Genomic DNA, 21,701 nt, shown 5'->3' on the forward strand with positions numbered 1-21,701 from the left:
GATTTAGTTTCCTGATCAGTCTGAGACTCTGCATGGTAAAAAAAAAAAGGGCAAAAAAGATTGAGAATTCAAAGGTTCCTCTTTCTCTAGACAAACTTTGAGAATAGTTGCAGCCCTGGATGGGATGACGGTAACCTTTAAACCATTTCACTTGACTGACGTTGTTTTGAGATATCTTGTCTTTGTCACTTTCACTTGCAACTTCCCTGGGGGCACACAGGGACTTCAGTCTGAGACGCTCGCATTGACAAGCAACAGACAGTGTCTATTTTCTCCTCAAGGCTCACTAGTGTGAAACTCCCTGCATGTAAACATTTGCCATCCTGTTGAAATTTCCCCGCTGGCAGCAGCTGACAGCTCTTTTTGTATCGAAGGAGGAACACAGGGGTCCCCACCCTCTGTAGACCCTCAGAGCAAGACGCAACAGCAGATACAGACACAGGAAACTACACATTAAACTTGAGTGGACAAAGGAATTGTACAAATAGGTTACATTTTTAAAGGAAATACCAATTTAATACCTTAAATGTGATACAAGTTCAGTGTTTCAAATAGCACTACTCAAAAGTTTAAAGAATCATGTGACCTTATGATCAGTACCACTAATCATTAAAAATAACAAAATAATAAAGAAAATATAATGGAAACAACATTTGTGTGATGTTTAGGTCACCAGAAAATTATCATTAATAGCGTGACTCTCACCAACAACACCACCCTGTCACCCCTCTAACCCTCCCCACCCTCATGTGGTCACTCCCTTAATGGAAATTGATGCAGATACAGTCAAGTATCTAATTTATGAGTCATACCAGGAGAGGGGGGTGGGGATACAAATATGAGCTGTAATTGCTGAACCCAACTCCAATTCAATGGCTGTCACTATGTCTGTAGGATTATGTTACTGTTTGACTCAGAGTGTGTGTGTTTGTGTGTGTGTGTGTGTGTGTGTGTGTGTGTGTGTGTGTGTGTGTGTGTGTGTTGTGTGTGTGTGTGTGTGTGTGTGTGTGTGTGTGTGTGACTGACATGATGTTCGCTGGAAAATTATGATGCAGTATCTTTGCTGGAAGCATTAGCAGTTTCAGGCGTCTTGTGTACTGTTCTGGAAAAACAAATAATCAGGGAAACAGAAATTACAACTAATTTGGAAAATTGTGATTATATAATCGTCTAATGCCGCCATTGTTGGTGGTTATGTTTTTGAATCTCTCATTTTCTCTCATTATTTATTATGAATATTACTAATACTGCTACAGTAAACAAGCCATAAACTTAACCTTAGTTAGACTGTGTGTGCATGTGATTCACCAGGTCTGCTCGTTGTTTTCATTTCCCTTTATTGATCCAGTTAGCAAGACATCAGATCCCACCACAGTCCCATCTTGTAATTCTCTGTATTTATTGTCTGGACAGACAAAACTGAACAAGTCACGCAACATGGCTGGTTGGTGAGAAGAAAAAGAAAAACTATGTTTAACTTCATTCACTGAGAAAACAAAGATGAAAGAAATAAATACTGCTGGACTAGTACAGCACATACTTTCCTTGGCTAATGTTGGTAGCAGTGACAGACGAGTGTGTTATGATGGTGACAAGTTATAATACCGCTTAGAAATAATTACTGGACACGGATTCAAGTAAGAGAACAGGCTGCAATGATCAAGCATTCAGTTTGATGGAAGATAAAGCAAGTGAAGAGCCAGACTGTTTGGCTAATTTACTCCAGGTCAGTGTGTATAAAATACTGTACAATATTATTGTTGCTGGTTTCCTTGGTGATGGATGCTGACGAGCACTGCTTTGAAGACACCTACGTCCCGTACCTTTTTAAAAGAAGCGTGGTGAGCATCAACAGCCTTATGGTCATTGGTTTTAGGTTTTGCGTTTTTTTAGCACTATCGTAACGTCCCTCCTTCATTTAAACACAGCTGCTTTTAATATCACAACAACACTTTGACACCGATTTGATCAGTCTGTCAAGTCATGCTCACAGTGAGGTGTGTGTGAGGGTAAAAAAAAACAGGTTGGGCACCCCTCTCGCACACACACTCATCTATTATTGTTTAAACAGTCCTTCAGTTAGCCGTTTTGTGTCGCCTCTGGCTCAAATTTTCAAGGCAAATATTATAAATTCATATAGTATGTGTGCTGTTGGCAAAGGGACACAAGAGTTGATTTTCTTCTATGTATTCACATAGAAGAAAATCATCTTTTCTTTAGCGGTGTGTTGTCGATGTGAGGCCCATATCTGCAGAGGCTTACTGAGGCTTTGTTCATCTTTGGGCTCTTTCTCTCTCTGGGTCCAAAAAAGAAATTAAAACAAAAAAAGTGTCTTGATGTATGCATGCTAGCCCCCGTAATGTCCTGTTAGGGCAATTAGAAGATAGGATGGGACCAGAGAGATAGGGGAAAAGAGAAAAAACAAGTCCTTTCTAAACATAAAAAAAAATCAAGTCCTGAGTTGCTGCTGGCCAGATAAACCTTTGTGAACAGTCACAGGGGTCAACACACTTTCAGGTAAAGATTTTCCTGCAGATCTATATTGATTCCACTAGCAAGAGCATCATGACTGAAAGGTTGTTTCATATCATATTTTGAATTAAAAGATAATTCTGGTTTGTTAAAACTTGGGTGTTGTTTACGTAGTTTTGGCCATTATTTCTTTTGATTATGATTATGATCCTGCGGGTTGGGGGCATCCTTGTAGCTGAGTGTATGGGGCACATACCATGTAGCTGCATCATTTGGATTGGGTCCAGACAGGAACCTTTGTTTCATGTCTTACCTCTCTCTCGCTCCCCTTGTTTCATGTATGTTTCTATATCTACTGTGCATAAAGACAATCAAATAACACAAAAAAGTTTTGGGAGTTTGGAGCCACAAATGTTGCCATAGTTAGCAATTAACAGTCCAATGTTCATCATTTATGTCTAGTAAATGACCCAAAACTAGTAAAAATATGTGACCCAAGTTGTTATAAAACAGAATTATGCTTTAAGTTCACTGAACTAAACAGATCCTATTTCCTCTGTGAATGGCAGATGATGGAGGACGAAGTGGGCAAGGGAAATTTGGAGAAGAGCAGGTGGTGGTAGAGGGCTAAAGTGCATCATAATCATTTCCCAGTGAGAGTGCCGTGAGTTTATGTGTCAAAATGTTATTAGAGCTCTGTTTCTGGGGGGACTCAAAGTTCACCTCTGGGTCATGTTGAAATCAAAGTTCAGGTTTCAGGTTTCAATTATGGTCCATGTCATCGACAATGGGGGTGTTGTAACTTTGGAACAGGGGCTGCATGAAGAGGCCGAGCGTCCCGACCACACACACACACACAAAGATCCACAGGAAGAGACGGTCGATCACCATGGCCACATACTTCCAGTCTTCAATGATCTGCAGAGAGAAATACAAGTTACTTAAGAATTACCATTGCCATTACTACCAACTAAAACAGTTAATGACTTTGCCATGATTTAAAAATAAGGGATATGACGTTTCAACTTTGTTGATGTGGCAAGTTTTCGTCAAAACACAAACACAAAGTCCTTAATTGTGCTACCCACAGAAAAACATACACTATGCATACACAATTTTATAATCTACAGAACGTATTTTGTAGAGATCAGATAAAGCAATCCTTTACATTTTACAGCAGAGGTGACAGCCAATAAAATCGGCATTTGCATACAATTGTGTCCTTACAATGATACAATAGGTAATCTACTATATATTTTTTAATAGAAAAATTTCCTAATTACTATGAATCAATTAGAAAATTATTATGTAATTTGTATATAAAAACCTAAAGACCAACAGGGGATGCTCTAAGTTAAATGCTAATGTCAGCATGCCTAACCCACTGCAATGATGATGCTAACACGCAGATGTTAAGCATGTATGATGTTTACCATGTTTGCCATCTTAGTTAGCATGTGAGTAGGATAAGATTTTATATTTAGCCTTTAACAGAAACTACAACTGACACTGTTGGGAATCCCATTAGTTTTGCAGGTATTTGATCATAAAACAATGTATTTGGCAAATTAAAGTTTGACCTGATGATAGTGCTGGATTTAAAGCTAAGCGATCATCAGTGTTAAAATTCATCCTGAGCGGGAAATTAATCTTTCACGGTAATCCATCCAAGAGTTATTGAGGCGTTTTACTCTGAACCATAAATGTCAGCTTCTTGGTGGCACCACAGGAAAAGTCAAAGCATCACTAATTTCGTTAGGCTTCATCCTCTGTGGACCATGACTGTCTGTAGTACTGCAGTACATGACTGCAGTAGCCATAGACCAACCTACAGACTACTATTTCTAACCATAGAGCCACATTGCTAGCAAGGCTAAAAATATATATTGTCAAGGCCACTGTCCTGCTACAAACATTGTACAGATCTCTAAAACATAAAAGCAACCTTTGCCAGAATGGAAGTTGTATAACAAAAACAAACAGGTAAGCAAAATCTTTCATTTGCTCATATATGAAGCTTTCTTCACATACTTCAACTTATGACACACATGCACATGCAGATACTTTTCTCCCAAACACGTACTCCTTCATCATCATCCTCGCTCTTCATCTTCTCAGCGATGTAGCGCACTCCATCTACTGCATCCTCCACGTCAATGTTGCACTTGAGCGTCATCCTCTTTCTGAACTCTGTGTTCTCTGACAAGTCGCTGACCTTCCAGCCGTAGCGTTTGGCCGACTCCTCATTGACAAAGAAGGACGAGGAAGAATCTGCCATCCCTGCAGGGCTGCCAGTCCCCCCGTCCGCTCCACGCAGCTTCTGGTCAGAGTACGATCGCTGCTGGTGTTTTTTCCGGAACTTCTCACGGATATTGGAGCTACCTGGTCTCCGCATGAAGAGGTAAGAGGGGAGCCGGTACAAGAACACACGCTTGACCCAAGGAGGCATGGTGTGCGTACTGGGGGACCGATGGTGCACGTTGAGCACGCAAACGCTGGTGACGATGGAGAAGGTGACCAGCACCATCGTAAACATTAGGTACTTCCCAATCAGAGGCACTGCTAAAGACGTAGGTGGTACAATCTTTGAGATTAGGAGTAAAAACACAGTCAGGGCCAGAAGGACAGAGATACAGAGAGTCATCTTCTCACCACAGTCTGACGGGAGATAGAACACCAGAATGGCCAGGGACGTTATCAGGATACAGGGGATGATCAGGTTGATGGTGTAGAACAGAGGTTTTCTCTTGATAATAAAGTCATAGGTGATATCCAGGTATCTAATGTCATCAGGGTCTTCGTTCTTGCGTCCAGGCAGTGAAACGATATCCCACTCGCCACTGGGTTTGAAGTCATCACGTGAGGCAAAATCACTGAGGAGGATGAGATCAATCTCTGTGTGGTCGTAGGTCCACGAGCGAAACTTGAGGGTGCAGTTCTGCTGGTCGAAGGGGAAATCACGGACTTCAATTTTACAAGCTGACTTGTAGATAGCTGGTGGAAGCCAGGCAACCTCACCGTTGTTGGAGACCACAGCATTGGAGTAGAAGGAGACTTCATAGGTCCCATCGGCACTGATAGAAGGAAAAGGTTGTAGGTGAGTAAAAGGAAGGAGAGAGATGAAGTCAAAGCAGTCAAAGCCAGACTGATTACTGCAGGATCATGTCAAATTCTATTCAAAGATCATTCAAACACATCTATACATCCACACACGGTATTACAGATGCATAAACTGAAGAAAAAAAAAAAGTAAGGATGGGTGAGGAGGTTGGAGGAGAACGGCTGCTTCTTTGCATTTAAAGGCCGGTTGGGGCAGTTTAAACATTCAATAAGAATGCCCCCCTGAACACCTCCTTTAAAGGTATTCAAGGCATGTCCATCTGGATGGAGACCCCGAAGCACACCTAGAACAGAGGGATTATATATCCCATCTGTCCTGGGAACACATTGGGCTCTTCACGGGGCAGCTGAAACAAGTGGTTAGTGAAGGAAGTCTAAGCTTTGTTTGCTACCACCTTAGCAAGGATACAACTAGATATTGGATTACTGCCAACATAAAGAAGTGGTTAAGGGATCTGAGGGTAAAAAATGATGTTGGCATGAGCTTATTAGCAGAGTAAGGCTACATTCTGACAGACACCACATGAGAAAATGCTCCATCGATGAAGTCCATGGTGCCAATGCAGAGGGCTCGGACTAAAATGGCCAGTGTCATCATGCAACATTTTTAAGCCTGATTCTTTTTTTTTTCCGGAAAGCAAGATGTCAGGTTATAATGGCTTATGAATGAGCCAGTGGTGGTGAAGCGTGAACAAAGCAGCTGACATCAATCAGCTAATGTGATCTTAACCTGAACTTTGCCTGAACACTGTGCTTCGATATAGCCTACCACTAACTCATGGGTTCTTCCATACCTGCAACTTTACTTAACAAGAACCACTAATGTCACTGGCTGAAATCTATGTCATCATTTGTCAAATCCATTACAACCTTGAACAAGCTCATGCTGCAATTAAGACCACATTAACAGCATATCATGCAGCAGTATCAGAAGAAGAAACAAAAAGTTTACTTAAGAAAAAATGAATTTACTGTACTAACTGATGGTGTGTTGAGAAAATGATTTGTTGGCTGCATGTGTCACCTCTGCTGTGTCCACGGAGGTGACACATGCAACACTTCTGTGTTTTGAAAGTTGCAGGATATGTTTATCTTCTCAAGGGAAAAGCTCAGCCCGAGACACATGAAGTGGCAACAACTGCCCCCCCACCCCCACCCCACAGCCCCCGCCTAAAATCTGCTGAGACTGACTTTTTTCCTCATCTCACTGAGGCTGCAGGTGATGCATTATAGATCAGTGGCCTATCAATTATAAAGTAGGTCAGGAATCCAACCATCACACTCAGTCTCTAATGCTTTGGGGCTTCTGTGAATATGCAGACTAATTAAAAATGCAGAGGCCCCACCTACTTACTGCGACCTCTGGTCCCCCAGACTTGGCCAGAGATCTCGACCTGAAGTCGTAAAGTAGTGCTGATCATACTATCATTATGCTCTTAAGCCATTGTGCTCCTTATGTGGTCTTTAGCTGGCCAGATATCTGTGTTCATGAAAGTTTAATGCCTACAAGCTGGTATAAACGATGGGGAAACACTGCTGACCAAAACACAAAAGCTACACATCCACATCTCGATCTCAGATTTAAAGTTTATACTAGGCCTTAGATAGAGTCGTTGAGAAAATCATCAGGTCTATTTAGTAGATGTTCTTGGTCTTTTTTAATCATATCACATGGTCTTCACCAGCAGATGGAGTTTGCTAAGTTACCATGGAATCGTAGATGATAAACTTTTCAGTTTTTAATTGTTGTTTTCTGGCCACTTCAAGGACTTCCTGCCTATGTTGTCTTAAAAGTTGAGGTTCAAAGTTTGTTCTTGAAATTCCATCTGCTGTTGAAGATCATGTGATATGACTGAGAGCTCTAGAACAGCTACTCAAGGGAGCTTTGGTTGAGTTGACATAAACCTAATCAAGTCTAAACGCCATAGTTTAAGGGACAGCTGCAGCAGGATTAGAGGTTTTGCTGTTTTTTGTCTTCTGCAAGAACAGGGAAATCTCTGAAGTTTACATTTATAAAGAGGCTATTCATATTAGCTAAAGTAACTGCTTGCTAATCTTCCCTCATTAGGACTCTCATATATACATGTATATAGTTGTATTTTATGTAATTACAGCTTTAAATTCAAGTCTTTATCTCTGAATTTTAGTCCTGTATTTGTACTAAATCTTATGTTTGTACAGGCTGTTGTATTAGATGTTTTATGTCTTTGTGAAGGGAAAATTAATTAGCCACAGATGACAACTAATAACCAAGGTGATATACTGAATAGGCAACTAAAACTCAAAAAGGTTCAAGTTGATTTCTGACAGTCATGCAATTTGAGACAAGAGAACAAGGACCTATATGAACAACATTTAAGATAAAAGTTAGCAGTAATGTAATACAAGAACCTAGCAGATGGAACGAAAGACCCAGGTGTTGACCTATATGGCTGACACAGGAGGTGAGGCCCAAAAGCCTTCGTGTCTGTCAGCTAACACTCCAGTGGATAGAGGCAGTGGGGCTAATTTCTCCTTGAATGAACTTATTACAGCATTGAGATTCTCGTGTATTGATTTTGCCTCGCAGGCATTTTATACAGCTGCAAGATGATTTTTAGATGTGCACTCAAAGTCAAAACATTCTCACATCAATGTTTGGAGCATCTCTGCTCAATATGCAAAAACACACAATAATGTACTGTAATGTTGTTTTGTTGTCCATTGTATCCATGCTAGTAAATTTGGCTGGTAAGGTGTTATAGTGCATTGATTTGTCTCGACACATCATTTGTATTAGCTACAATGTATTTAAATTGGTCCAGTGGATAAATTGCACTGATCCCATGTGCATATCCAGCTCCACAGTGCAGAATGCAGCTGAACTGTGTACGAATAAACTCTTCTTCTAAACATTTTTACTCTCTGAATAGCTTGTAGTTCTCACTTGTTGGTTCAGGTGTGAGGAGGTATAAGTAATCACATCTGCATGATGAAGTTTTTTGCATATCCTCCTTTTGATAAAATGTATGCAAACAGAAATGGAAAGATTTACTTTACAGGTAAACAGAGTGGTTGTTGCAGCCTATATTGCAGGTCCAAGTTTTAGTTCAAATGGAACTGGTGAGCTCCTGGATTAATGCTTTGAGGGAAAAAAACGTCATCAAAATTGAATAAATATTTTATAGTGTGTCTGCTATAGCCTTGTTACTCTGGTATTGCTGGTAGATTTTTTTTTAATCTCAGTCTCTCCCCACCTTTCCATCTGTGCAAAATTTGTAATCTCTCATCTCTTAAAAGATCACCCATTATCATGAGCCTGCAGACAGTCTACAAGGTGTTAACAAGACAGTTTTGGTTGTATTCATTATCCTGAAAGAGGTGACAAGTGGGATAAAAAAAAAGCAGGGAGAGGTAAGAGGATAGAAAGAATAAGAGGATAGAAGGAAAACATTTTAGGGAAATGGGGCTTTTGTAACTATTACAATGAAGTTGCTCAATCTTTCTGTCTGTTCTTCTTTTAATCACTTAGTTTCAGACACACACACACACTCATCTGGCTGTCACAAAGCAGATGTACTTGTTGTAGAGGACGATGTCTGGCAGCCAGATGTGTTGTGACGGGAGGCGGATTTTCTTGATTCCCTCATACTCTTCAGGATCCCACATTAATCTGTAGTCATTCCATACCTGCACAGACACACACACACAAACAAACAAACAAGCAAACAAACAAGTCAATAAATACATTCAAAAGTCACACACATGCACACACAAATACCCATACATGCGTCAAAAATGACACACAAGAAAATACAGTTACACACAGTTACAAAATAAGATACATGCGGCCAGAAACATATAAAAATAATCAGTTCATGCATTTTAAACAGCAGCACACTAACATGTTTGTCCTACATGAGGGGAACTGACCTCACCAGTGAACACGTTGGATGTCTCTGCACATTTTCCTTAAACCCAGACACATGATGGTGTGTCTGTGTGTGTGTGTGTGTGTGTGTGTGTGTGTGTGTGTGCGCAAGCGTGTGTGTGTGTGTAGTAATGCCAAATATGAGTCAGACACTTGTTTTGCCACTACTAGGCAGTGTTTTGACGTGGCCTGACCCCGCACAAACACCCACATTCACACACATACACAGAGTAAAGAACAAGAGGACGAGTGGGGACACAAACCTGAGTGAGCCAACAGTTGGTGGTCATGATCTGCTCCCTCTCATTCTGAAACACAGACAGACAGAAGGTTAGTGGACGGCTGCAGCAGTTAGGCGGTGGCTGAGCTTACTTCTATTTATTACAAATTATTTCCACCATCTGTGTTCTTCAATTATGTGAAATGAATAGATTATGGTTCCGTCATAACAGCATATGTGGAGGTGGTTTTTGTGTGTTTCCTCACCACGTTGATCAGCTGGGCTAGAGACACCTGGATGTAAATAGTGACTTGCTGGCTGTTGTTGACAGCTGGTCTGATCAGCTTGTTGTAGCGCTCTGGTGACAACAGGTGACTCACCAGCCGTTCCTCCACCTCCGCACACAAGGCAGCTGCAAACACACACACACACACACACACACACACAAGACATAACAGAATTGAAAACCAGATACGCACAATGGATCAGGACCTGTAATATGCACCATATACGTTTGCAGTCAAGGAACGTGACGCAGACACGATGAGAATAGAACAGTCTACAGGTTAAAATGAAAATGTGTTCTCATTAGTGGTTCTCCCTGGCTCATGGTTGACCATCCCTGACCCAGCTCTTCTTTACAGGGTGTTATTTCACATCATATCCTACAAACTGTGGTTGAGCAGCCAAGTGGAAGTAACAAGTTTATTTCTGTCTGCTGTAGTTTTCCAATTCAGACGTAGAAACAACAGTAATCGTCAACAACCAGAATATCTCCCACTTGGCAAAATGCAACGAAAACAAAATGCAACAGAAAATAAAATCCGATACTAACTCAGTTACCAACCACAGCTAACAATAATTACTTCATTTTGTTTGTAAAACTTGCACACCGTCAAAGCCTCATAGGAGGTATAACTTCTATTCTAAAATATCCTCTGGCTGTTGTGTAGAGTCTTTCTGTTGGACACCTTGCCAAAAATGTCAAACCACAGTCTGCACAGGTGCCTCCAAGAACTAAAAAAAATACAGCTCTCTTCCCTAATTTCATCATCTCAGCGTAGTGGGTATTGAGACGATGCACTCATATCAGGCCAACATGTCGTGCTGAGGGTGCTTCACACTGAATAATGTGTGTGTCTAATTAGGTGTGGTGATTAGACACCTGGGGTCACATGTAGAGGGACATCTCTGCATAAATATAAACCTCGATTTGGATGCGCTTCCCAGCTCCACAGTTTGTTGACACACACGTTTCATTGTGTTTCGGTTTTCGTTATGTTTTGCTCTGTTGAGTCACAATGAACAGTGGATCTGTTGTCAAATAAATTTCACAGTGACACAGTGGGCGACTTATGAATGAATGAGGACTGAGGCAACATTGAAAAATTTATAAAAATTAAAGTTAGATGTAGTTTTGCAGCTTTTTCTTGGACAGCTTTTTAACCTCAACTTTGGCTTTTTAAACTTTATCAACCTTGATTTGTGTGTGTAGAAAAATGAGCTCAGGAAAAAATTATTTTATTCACAAAAACTTTGATTTCTACAGCTGCCTTCTTAGTGAGCTCACCGACCATTGGTATTCTTGAACATCGGTATAGTTTGATGGGATCATAATGACAAAAGCCACACTAACAGAAACACAAACACACACACACATGCCTAGAGCAGTAGTTGGTGAAGCGATGCTGAAATCTCGTGCTGTGAGGTCTCACCAATTAGGTGCTGCAGCGATGTAGCCTCCTGCGTGTCTTCAAATATAATGAGTGTGTAATGAGAGTAATTTGTGTGTCTGTGTGTGTGTGAGGAAGGGAAGGAGGTAGTGGGCCGTGTGTGTCTCTGACCTCGCAAACAGATCAGATGTATTATTGTATTTAGTGAAACACACACACACAAATGCTCTGCACCTATACATCATATACCCTGGCATTTCATTGTATATATTGCATATGTTTCATGTTAACAGTGCATGCAATCTGCAGTCCATACAACAATAATGAGTCGCATTTGTGCAGACACACACACGCACACACACACACACACACACACACACACACACACACACAGCCACCGCAGGGCTGATTTCACCCATGAAATCAACACAGAACAATTTCTGACTGGGTCACAGAGTTTCAGTGATAGTGGGTGGTTTGAATCAAGGACGCTGCCAGAGTTTCATACATTTAAACCAGTGGGGGAAAAAAACAATCGTATGTCCCTGGTTTGGGCTTGTTCAATCAGAATAAGAACTCTTTACATCAGTTCACACGTTAAATTAGAAATGAGCGTGAAGTAGTCAACTGGATAATCAACACAACACTTAAAAATAAAAGCTCTGGATTCCAACTTTTATATGTCTCCACAACTCTGTTTGCTGCCTGTGGTGAATTCGTCAGGATGACAGAATATACTGTCCCTCTGACAAAATGAATAATCTGAAATCAGAATCTAAATCATGGGATTGTTCATCCAAAAATTTACGGAAGAGGATTAGAGTCACATTAAAAAAATGCGATCCAGTCCATTGTAGGAAGAGTTTATGTTGATGTATTTGTGATGGGAAAAAAATGCTCAGTCCTATATTATGTAGCCTGCGTGAAGTGACAGCTGTTTTAAGTTGACTCATCCATGGCCTTGCCAGACCACAGGAAGCACAGGGAGAACTGCTGTCTGCTTATGCCAGAACAAAAGAAAAAGTCATGAGAAATGTTAGATTTTGAAGGGGATCTAAGTCTAAGACCTCTGCCAATAAACAACTTAACTTTAGTTAACAAGAAAAAGATGTCACTGATGTAACAGCACACTGGAAAGTTGCATAGCTTTGGCAGTGGTTTAATTTCAGCTATACTATTACAAAGATACTGTGATATAGTCCAGCATTCATATTGAAACAGCTGTGCAAACACTTTTGAACTGACATCAGCAATGTACTCGTGTCCAGATTTCTCAAAACTGTGCAGTTGGCAGCTTTACAATGAATATTGTTTGTTTTGGCACTTTGCTCTCACTGGTTTTTCAATGGCCATGCACCCAGCTGTCATATCAAGATCTATTCAAGAAAGAAATGTTTTCTGAGGCATGTCAGGATCAAACTGAAAAGAAGAGGCACTGAGCTTTAACTGCAGGAAGGAAAGGTGTATTTTACACTTGGTCACTCTACGTTAACCTCCACTAGACCTCCATCTGAGGAGGAGACAGGAAGTGTCCAACGTCTGAGCAACTATGACATGACACTAAACCCCGAGGGTAAATGTCTTCAGAGAGCTTCGAAACACAGCTCTCTGTCTGTCAGGATTAGACAGGGGGAAGAGATAGAGAGACGGAGAGGACAAAAAAACACACACACCATTACAAACGACAGCAACATCAACAACAGTGTGAGAGTGTGAGAAAAAACGATTTGATTTCCAGATTAGTATAATCAGCTGATGAAATTACATAGAATCATACCGTATTATGGCAATGATTCATGGGAAATTTCAGGGTGATTCATGAGTTTGCTTGATGGGGTCACAGCCTCGTAATAATAATTGTTTGTATGCAATGTATGTGCAAACTGCTGCATAATAGCATGCAGGTTTCTTGTACTAATTAAAAGCAACTGCTGTGATTTTTGTCGGCCTGAGTTGAGACAACGCTTTCTGTAAATCCTGTTGGTCTAGCTCACTGTTTGCTTGTCAGCTTGATTTGTCAATGTGCTTTGGTTAAGTAGATTAAGAGCAGGAGATGTGAAACCACCAAGCAGTGACAAATAGTAGATTTAGTAGTAAGGTATTAGTAAATTATTGAACTATACCTATGCTGCTAAAGTAAAACAAAAAGTATCAATGAAAAATTGTACTCCTGTTAAGCTTCAATTTAAGGGCCAGTGTCATGTCCTCAGTGTCATGAGGAGTACTACAGAGCCTTTGAAAACATTTTTATCATTGTAATTCTTCTGCCTCTTCGATCTGTTTTCTTGTTTTTGTTTTTGTGTTTTTTTTTTTTGTGTCACTTGTGAGTCGCATAACTTGCATGCCGTAGATACTGTTGATTTGTTGGTTGCTGGTTTGGTTTTCCTAGCAACCATTCATAAAGGAATTAATTGCATCTCATAACCTCTCGGCAAAGGGTCCCTTATTAACAAGTGGTACCAAAAATGGTGTAGCATTTCTTTTCAGTAGAGAACCATCTTGATCCAGAGAGGCAATCAGCAAAAGTGGGAAATGAAAATGTCAGTGGACATAATTCAAACACTTATATACATGTACACGTGCACAAAAGAAAAAGTTGTGTGCAAAATTGATTGTATTGTAGGATTGCTGTGTGAATAAATCCAGTTTTAATTCCACATTTAAAACGTTTTTTGACCCCGCCTTGAGTCCCTGCTGTAATGGCCCCTGACTTCTGCTCTCTGATTTCTGCCTTCGAGAAGTAAGAGATGTCATACTGCCTTAAAAATGTAAAAGGGGAGGGGGGGGGGGGGGGGGGGGGTGGCATAAAAATAAACCCAGCACAAAAAATGAATAAACTGTGAAAGACAAATGACTTTGTGTGACCGCCAGAAAGGACTGAGGACGGCGAAGGAGCCCACTATAGACTGTATAGAGTGATGTAAGGTGTTAGGTTTAACAGTAAATGCTTAAACAGTAGATGAGGCTAAAATGAGATGTGTATGAGGTCGACGTAAGTGTGGATGGAGGAGTTTTGTTGCATTAGGGAGTCTACCATCAGATTTCATCACACGTGTGTATCCACGCACACGCCCACGCCCACGCACACGCACACATACACGCGCGCACACACATACGCACTCTTGTCTGCCTCACTGCACTCTCTACACCTCAATAATTCATCGCCGCTAAAATAAAAATGCCATCATCTCACAAGCACAGAGACTCAAACACAATCAACGATTATTCTCTGAGTCTTTCTCAATCAGATAAAATCAACATAAAGGCTCCACCACAACATATAGAAAGAGCACAACCACACCAAACTACTTTCAGACACACTGCTGCGTTTGCATGATGCAGATGGATAGGCAGGCTGTGCCATCAGTCCAGAGTGAAAAAAAAAATCCAAATTCTGCATCCTGTAGGTTCTTTTCTAGGGTAGTGAATTATTCACTGTGTTACCATCTGGGGTGGCCTTTCTGAGGCCAAAACAATTTAGGCTTCAGCTGTCTTTGGATTTGATCAGTAGACTGCCAGCCGACTGCCAGTCATTTTATAAAAGACACCCACGTGACGTTCATATGCATCGGTAGCAACATGGTGAAGTTTCAACAAGACGCTGTAGGTCGCTCACAGTGTATCTACTGCCTGAGAGATTTCTGGTGTTTTTATTATCCCGTGGGATTTCAGTTGGTTGTTTGCCCTCAAACTTTTCATCATCACAGACAATTCTTCCGTCTGTGAGGATAAAACCAACTCTTCTTTTACTACAATGATTTTTTTATGTGTCACAACTTCTCTGTTGTGTCTTTCTGTCCTGCTGTGCTGTGCTCTTTCCTTCTCAACAGTGACAGGAACATGTGCAGGTTGAGGACAAGGAGAGAGACAATGGCAGCAGGAAAAGTGACTTTCTTCCTTTTCTCAGCTCCCTCAGTGCTCACATGTTACTGCTGCTTAAGTTTGCACTGGTTTCTTCAAAATACATCGGATGCAGCTCTCTCTAGCTTTAAAACCACATAGATCTCTCTCTTCATCCCGCTCTCGCTCTCATTCAAAGAACGAACAACATCCAAACAAATGTGCCGACGCAATGACTAATAGTTTACTATGAAGTGTTGACTCACTGACGCAGGGCCGCCTTGACCGCACACACATCTGCAGTTATGAGAAAGCAGTTCTTAAAACTTGAGAGAAACAACAACCTTAGAATAACCCCTGGACAAAACTTAGAACTGCATGTTTCTGCCCACCCACTAAAGTTTCACCCAAGGGCTAAAGAAAAGCAGAGTCAGGGTTGTGTGAGGGTTCATGCAACACGCTAAATGCAGAGAGCGTGTGATTCCACCCCACTCCCGGCAATGTGCAAGTGTTTAATGAGCAAAACATCTCATCAGGAATAGCTGTAGCACACACTGACACATTGACTACAGCATGCAGCTGATACACAGAGAGACATGGAGGATAGGAGACATAGGAGTGCGTGATGAGGGACAGAATATGATAACTTATGGCATAAGAGTAGGAGTCTGGGAAAAAAATGAATTGAGATAGAGTAAAACAGATATAATGTGGCGTGCAGGAGGTGACAGAAAGTGAGTGGCACAGAGAGTGAAAAGGGTAGAGGAGACGACAGGAGGCAGAATGAGAGAGAGAGAAAATACATCCCAACAAAGTGGTTGCATGGATTTGGTCTTTTTACAGTCGCAGTCAGGGTGAGGTTTGAAAGGAGTGACAGAGCCACTATCATGCAATGTCTCAACTGCAGACAGAGCACAGGTGATATTGAGAGAGTCATAGAAAAATACCCTTTTATGTCACCCAACATAAAGGGGAATAAAAAGGTGAAGGAGAGGGAAGGTGAAGTAGGAAGGAGGGGGTGAGAGAAGAGACTAAGTGAACTTAAAAAATGCACAAACTGCAAAAGGTCTATAACTGATAACATGATCTTGAGAACAAATGTGATCTTAAGATCCATTCTGACAAAAATTGACTCAGTAGGTTTAGGGCATGTATAGTATTGCAGATATAAGATCTAGATGCAGATGTAAGATTAAAGCACTATAATTAAAGGAAAGGAATGAAAAGATGAGATTCGAAAGGTCATGAGAGCAGGGAAAATGAACAAGTGATACAAAAGGAACAAGTAAAAACTGACCTTCAACTGCATAATGTTTCCCCAGAATGATCGTCATGTTTGTACTGTATTAGTGACACATAAATATACCTAACACAACAAATTATATACAAATATGTAGATGTTTTTCTGGACATTAATTCTCGATTTTGTATTCAGATTCTTAAATGAGTTAAATGTTATCCTATTTTTCATAAATAAACTTGCAAAGAATACTCCCAAAAATGAAATTAACTTCCTTTTGAACTTACTGGGTGACTTTAGCCTTGAAGTTTTCCCCAATATTAATTCATATTTCTATTATCTGCACACAGCCTGCCTTAATTCCAATGAAAGCATGTCCAACTTATGTCACTGGGGATGAAACACACTGAAACTATCTTGAATGAACTTGAGGAACCAGAGAGTTTGCCCTGTTGACTGCTGCAGCAGATGATCCGCAGATGTAGTTTCAGAACCACGGACAGCTCCTCGTGAGTCGCTTCAATTGATAGACACAAGAGAGAAAAAGACTTCTACTGCACATCATGTGATAGAAACTCCACTATGTTAAGGTCCTCTGTCGGGAGGCGGCCCATTTAGATCTCCACTATTACCATCAGAGGGCCTTGACACACACTGCAGGCCATTAAGCGCAGTGAGGGCCACAAAATACCATTATGAGATTTCATCATACACTTAAACATCACACCATCCAATTGCTTAGAGCCACAAGAAGACCACACAGCCAAATGATTCAACTCTGACATAGGATTTGTTGTTTAAATCACAGGCTAGGATTGCTGGGAAATGTGTTGCAATAGCAATGCCTCCCTCTCAAATTTTACAACCGTGCATATGTAAAGCAATTCCAATTGTGATTCCGTGGGTTTGTTGTGTAAAGAGGAACAAGTCAGTTAATTGAAGCATCCAGAATCACGTGCTAAAGTGTTTGACGCACGGAAGCGCCACTACTTTTCCCCACTGGCCTGATTTCCAGTATCTCCCCCTGTTATCTGTAAGGTAAAAATGTGGGTTAAACATTTCCCCAAGATTGAAATACTCAGCAGAGAGAGAGCGTTACATTTTAGCCTACGGACGCGACGTTTTGGTGTTTTAGCCACAAATCACAAGAGATATTAAATAAAATTTCCGACATTGATTCAGATAGACTTCCCAGACCTATTATATGAACTGGCATGGACAGACCCCAGGCAGAGTGTGCTATTTTACAATTGACAGTCCGATTAAAGCCCCATACACAAAGTAAAAGCTTCCCTACCCCGTCCCGTCCCGTTCCGGGAGGATTTGAAAGGATTACTCACTTGCCACAGCGAAAACCAGGAGAGCCAACGCTGCTTTCACCGGGATTGCCATCGCTTCCTCCCCTCCAGTGCGACACACGAAAACTTGCAGATGGAGATTGTTTCTGGCGCGTGTTTTCTTCTTCTCTGCCCTCGATGTAAAGTAAGAAAGGAGTGGAACAAAAGATTAAAAAATAAAATAAAAAAACTGGTTGGATTATAGCGGTTTCATTGCAAGGAATTCCGCAGATGACGACCAGTCACTGAGGCTTGGAGGCATGGAGAGAGGAGCACTGACTGCTGTCTAAGCCCAGAGATCAGGAGGCTGGACGCTTTCTGCCAGAGCGCACCGAGCACACCGCTGGACCTGGAGCTGTGCGCGCAGCAGAAACCGGCTATAGAAAACAGAGTCCCCCTTAATTCTCCTTGAGCGATACAAACAACGTTTTCCTCGGAAATATGGGTCAGGAGCTAGTGGGTATACGCCAATCCTGTTATCACAGAAGCGGCCATTCTTCCGATAAAAGATTTAAGCGCCCCGGTCCTTGCATCGCCCTGCCCGCCCAGTGCGCTCCCTCGTCGGGCGTCAGTTTCACTCTCTGCCGTCTTGATCGACACAGTTTGACATGTGTGACAACAAACAGGAAGCGATAAGAGTCAGAAATCCCCCTTAGGAACACATTAATAGCCAGAAGCCACTGAAACCAACTTTATCCTCTCCGATCAAACGAGAATCCCTTCAGTGAATTTTTACTTTCAATTAATCAAAAGACACTTTCATGATGCTCTGAAGGGAGCAGCTACAGGAAGTCAAGTTTTTGATTGAATTGCGACCAAAACTACAAAAAGAAAACGTAATCTCTTAATTTACGAAGAAAGGAAAACAAGTTGAAATTGTGTGGAGCCAGGTCTTTGACAGCAAGTCAGTAGAGGCCTTGTTATCTGCATTAAGCACATTGTGGTTGAGCTGTTTGCTCCCCCACTGAGGCCGTTGAGGGTGAGTGTGAGGGGGTGGTGTGAGGTGGTGTGGGGGTCACGACGTTTGGTACAAGAAGCATGAAAACCTCGAGGTCTATTAGAAATAAGATCAATGCAGCAAATGTGATATTTTATTGATCACTGTGGGTCACACACACACAGGAGCCGGGAGGAAACAATGTCTTGCAAAAGTGAGCATCTGATTTGCACACGGGCTGCAGTAGTAATACACAAAGAGGCAAGAAAGCTGATGACTAAAACCACTCCTCATTGTGAGCTCATCAAATCAGTTGTTTACATTCAACAAAACCCAAAGACAGGCATGGTAATAATAATACCAGCAAAACCCCAATAACTAACTATAATCAAATCTGCTTTTGCCAATCAGCAAAAGCCTGTGACCAGCAGCCGAAAATATTTTCATCTCTTCTCTGGTCTGAATGAGTTCATGTCATGTTATGGAAAGTCAAACTGCAGAATCTGTGACTTAACATAGATCAACAAGGGGAACCATGACAGGCAATATTTTTTATTGCGCGCTCATGATGTGGTGAGGCAGCCTCACATTGGTGGGTCATCGGTCTGGAGCGCGTGCGTGTGTGTGTGTGTGTGTGTGTGTGTGTGTGTGTGTGTGTGTGCTTGTGTGAATGGAAGAGCTGCAGGCTGACTCAGTCTGCACACGTCAATGCGGTATAACTACCCCAGAGGTCCCTTTGGTGATGTGAGGAGAGGGCAGGAGGAAGACGTGGCTTTAAATGCACTTCACAAAAAATGACTCCAGCTAATTATTTCATTGCATGGACAGAGAAGAGAAGGAAGAGGAGGAGGAGAGGAGGCAAAGAAAATATAAATAAATAAAAGTATAATGGGGAAAATATGAAGTTTCCTATCAAAGCCTGTGAAGAATTTAAAGCTGAAGATGAATTAAAGCCTTTCAGAAGGAAGTTGGTCTTTTTTAAAGAGGAAGAAGAAGATAAGTATTCTATGCTGAGAGAAAGAATTGTGTTTTCACTTTCCCACTGAGAGTTACATGAGAAGATACACTCATGTCTGAAACAAGAGCCAGCAGCCAGTTGGCATAGCTTAACATAAAGACTTGGAATAAGGGGAAACAGCTATCTTTCCTCTGTCTCAAGCATCTTTAAAGCTCATTAATTACCATATTATGTCTCCATTAAAAAACACAAAGTGTAAAAATGACACATTGTGGTTTTATTGGGGGAGGGTTATGTGCCAGACTATTTCTTGTCCAGGAGCAGTGTCTTCCTGGTTTTGTCACCATGAGTTCAAAAAGTCATCCAAATTAAACGACAACATATGACAAAATTTGTCCATGAATTACTCACAGAATGACACAAGCATTTTTTTTCTTGAAGCAACAACCCTATTGGCAGGACGACATCACTGTGACTTCCAAAAATGTTATAAATCTGTATTGAGAAATTAATCTGTCCTATGATGTGACAAAGCTGTGGTTTAGGTTCAGTTTAGGCACAAAAACAACATGGTAAGTTTAAAGGAAACATCATGGTTTCTGATAAAATGACTACTTCAACATATGACATGTAGCTACTGGCATCAATCTGCTCATCTGGATGAACATAATTCCCAACATGCAAATCTATTACTTCAGGCCTCACACAGAGAGTGTTCCTAAGAGTTGGAGGAATAAGCAAAGCAACCAACTTCAGAATAAACTGGGTAATATGTGACTCCTCAAACATGTGCAGTCAAGAGAAGATGCAGGAACACAGAGTTTAACTCTCACCTGAACTTTGGCCTGACCTCATACAGTCATGCACAGACACTGCATGAAATTAACCTCAAGTCATGACTCAAAATGCAACCAAATTATATTATCCTCCCATCACACCCCATTACAGCCACTCTTGAGCAACACACAAGCATCCGCCTCCCAAAGTCCCCACTCGTCTCTCTTAATGAACATTATCTCTGCATCCTAAAAGCAATGGAGAGGAGCAGGGGGAGACCAAATTCAATCAGAGCTACTTAGCTCACTGTGGGGTCTGCTGGGGCACACACACACACACACACACACACACACACACACAGAGAGTGAGAGAGAGAGAGATTTAAAGGATAAAATCTTTGTTCCTATGTTTCCTACATACTGATAGCTGGTAGCTGATAGATTAGCAGTATCACAATATCACATGCATGCAGTAACGTAAAACAAACACACCCTATAACGGACATATAAATAAACTCGGTTTCATTAAAGTACTTGTGAGGACACAACACATTCATAATTCTATTAAAGGCCCATAATGGTGGTTTTGTCTGTTTTAACCCATTACATACATTTTGTGCATATTATACATTAGTGCTGTCCATTTTGCAAAGCACAGCATAAGATTTTAGAGTCGCACTAAACAGTGGCACTAAAGTTGCTGGAAATAAGTAAACCATTAAAGTGAAAAAAAGTCACACATTATCATTATATAGTCACCCAATGTCAATTGTTTGTGTGAATTGTTTTAAAAAGTCTTTCTGGTTAGGGCATTTAATGCTTGTGGGAAACTTGGACACTAGAGTTTTGAGAGTTGACTGCTGTAAATCCCTGTCACAGCAGGAAAAGCAACAGGTGTTGATAATAAACATCACGATGGCTGAATTCCATTAAGCTGCTCCAGTTTCAGGGTTCTGGAGTTGTGCATGCAGCCTCACTGTCCCACTGTCATGACTTACTGGGACACTTGAATAGAACAGTTTGTTTACGACACCTGTGCTTTTCCTACTATGGCCAGTCAAAATGACTGCTGTGAAAAAGCCTCTTGCATCTGCTGAAAAATCAAAGCCTTATGGCAAACTAAAAACAATCATGTGAAAACAATTACAAAAAATTTGAATTTTGATGCTTCTTGCTTTTTGTACTAAGCAACAATAAAACATTAAGGTGAAAAACATA

General features: G+C 41.1%; 1 protein-coding gene across 1 annotated transcript; it reads right to left on the reverse strand.

Moving 5' to 3' along the window:
- Window positions 1-1,027: 1,027 nt before the first annotated feature.
- Window positions 1,028-18,405, reverse strand: LOC130173128 (neuronal acetylcholine receptor subunit beta-2-like). The gene is made up of 6 exons (XM_056382078.1): window positions 17,816-18,405; window positions 9,989-10,134; window positions 9,766-9,810; window positions 9,152-9,261; window positions 4,556-5,546; window positions 1,028-3,390 (listed from the first exon to the last, which is right to left on the reverse strand). The coding sequence occupies exons 1-6, from the start codon at window positions 17,865-17,867 to the stop codon at window positions 3,235-3,237; spliced, it is 1,500 nt and encodes a 499-aa protein (XP_056238053.1). The 5' UTR covers window positions 17,868-18,405; the 3' UTR covers window positions 1,028-3,234.
- Window positions 18,406-21,701: the final 3,296 nt, after the last annotated feature.

This window comes from Seriola aureovittata, chromosome 8 (genome assembly GCF_021018895.1).
Source record: "Seriola aureovittata isolate HTS-2021-v1 ecotype China chromosome 8, ASM2101889v1, whole genome shotgun sequence".
NCBI classification, from domain to species: Eukaryota; Metazoa; Chordata; class Actinopteri; order Carangiformes; family Carangidae; genus Seriola; species Seriola aureovittata.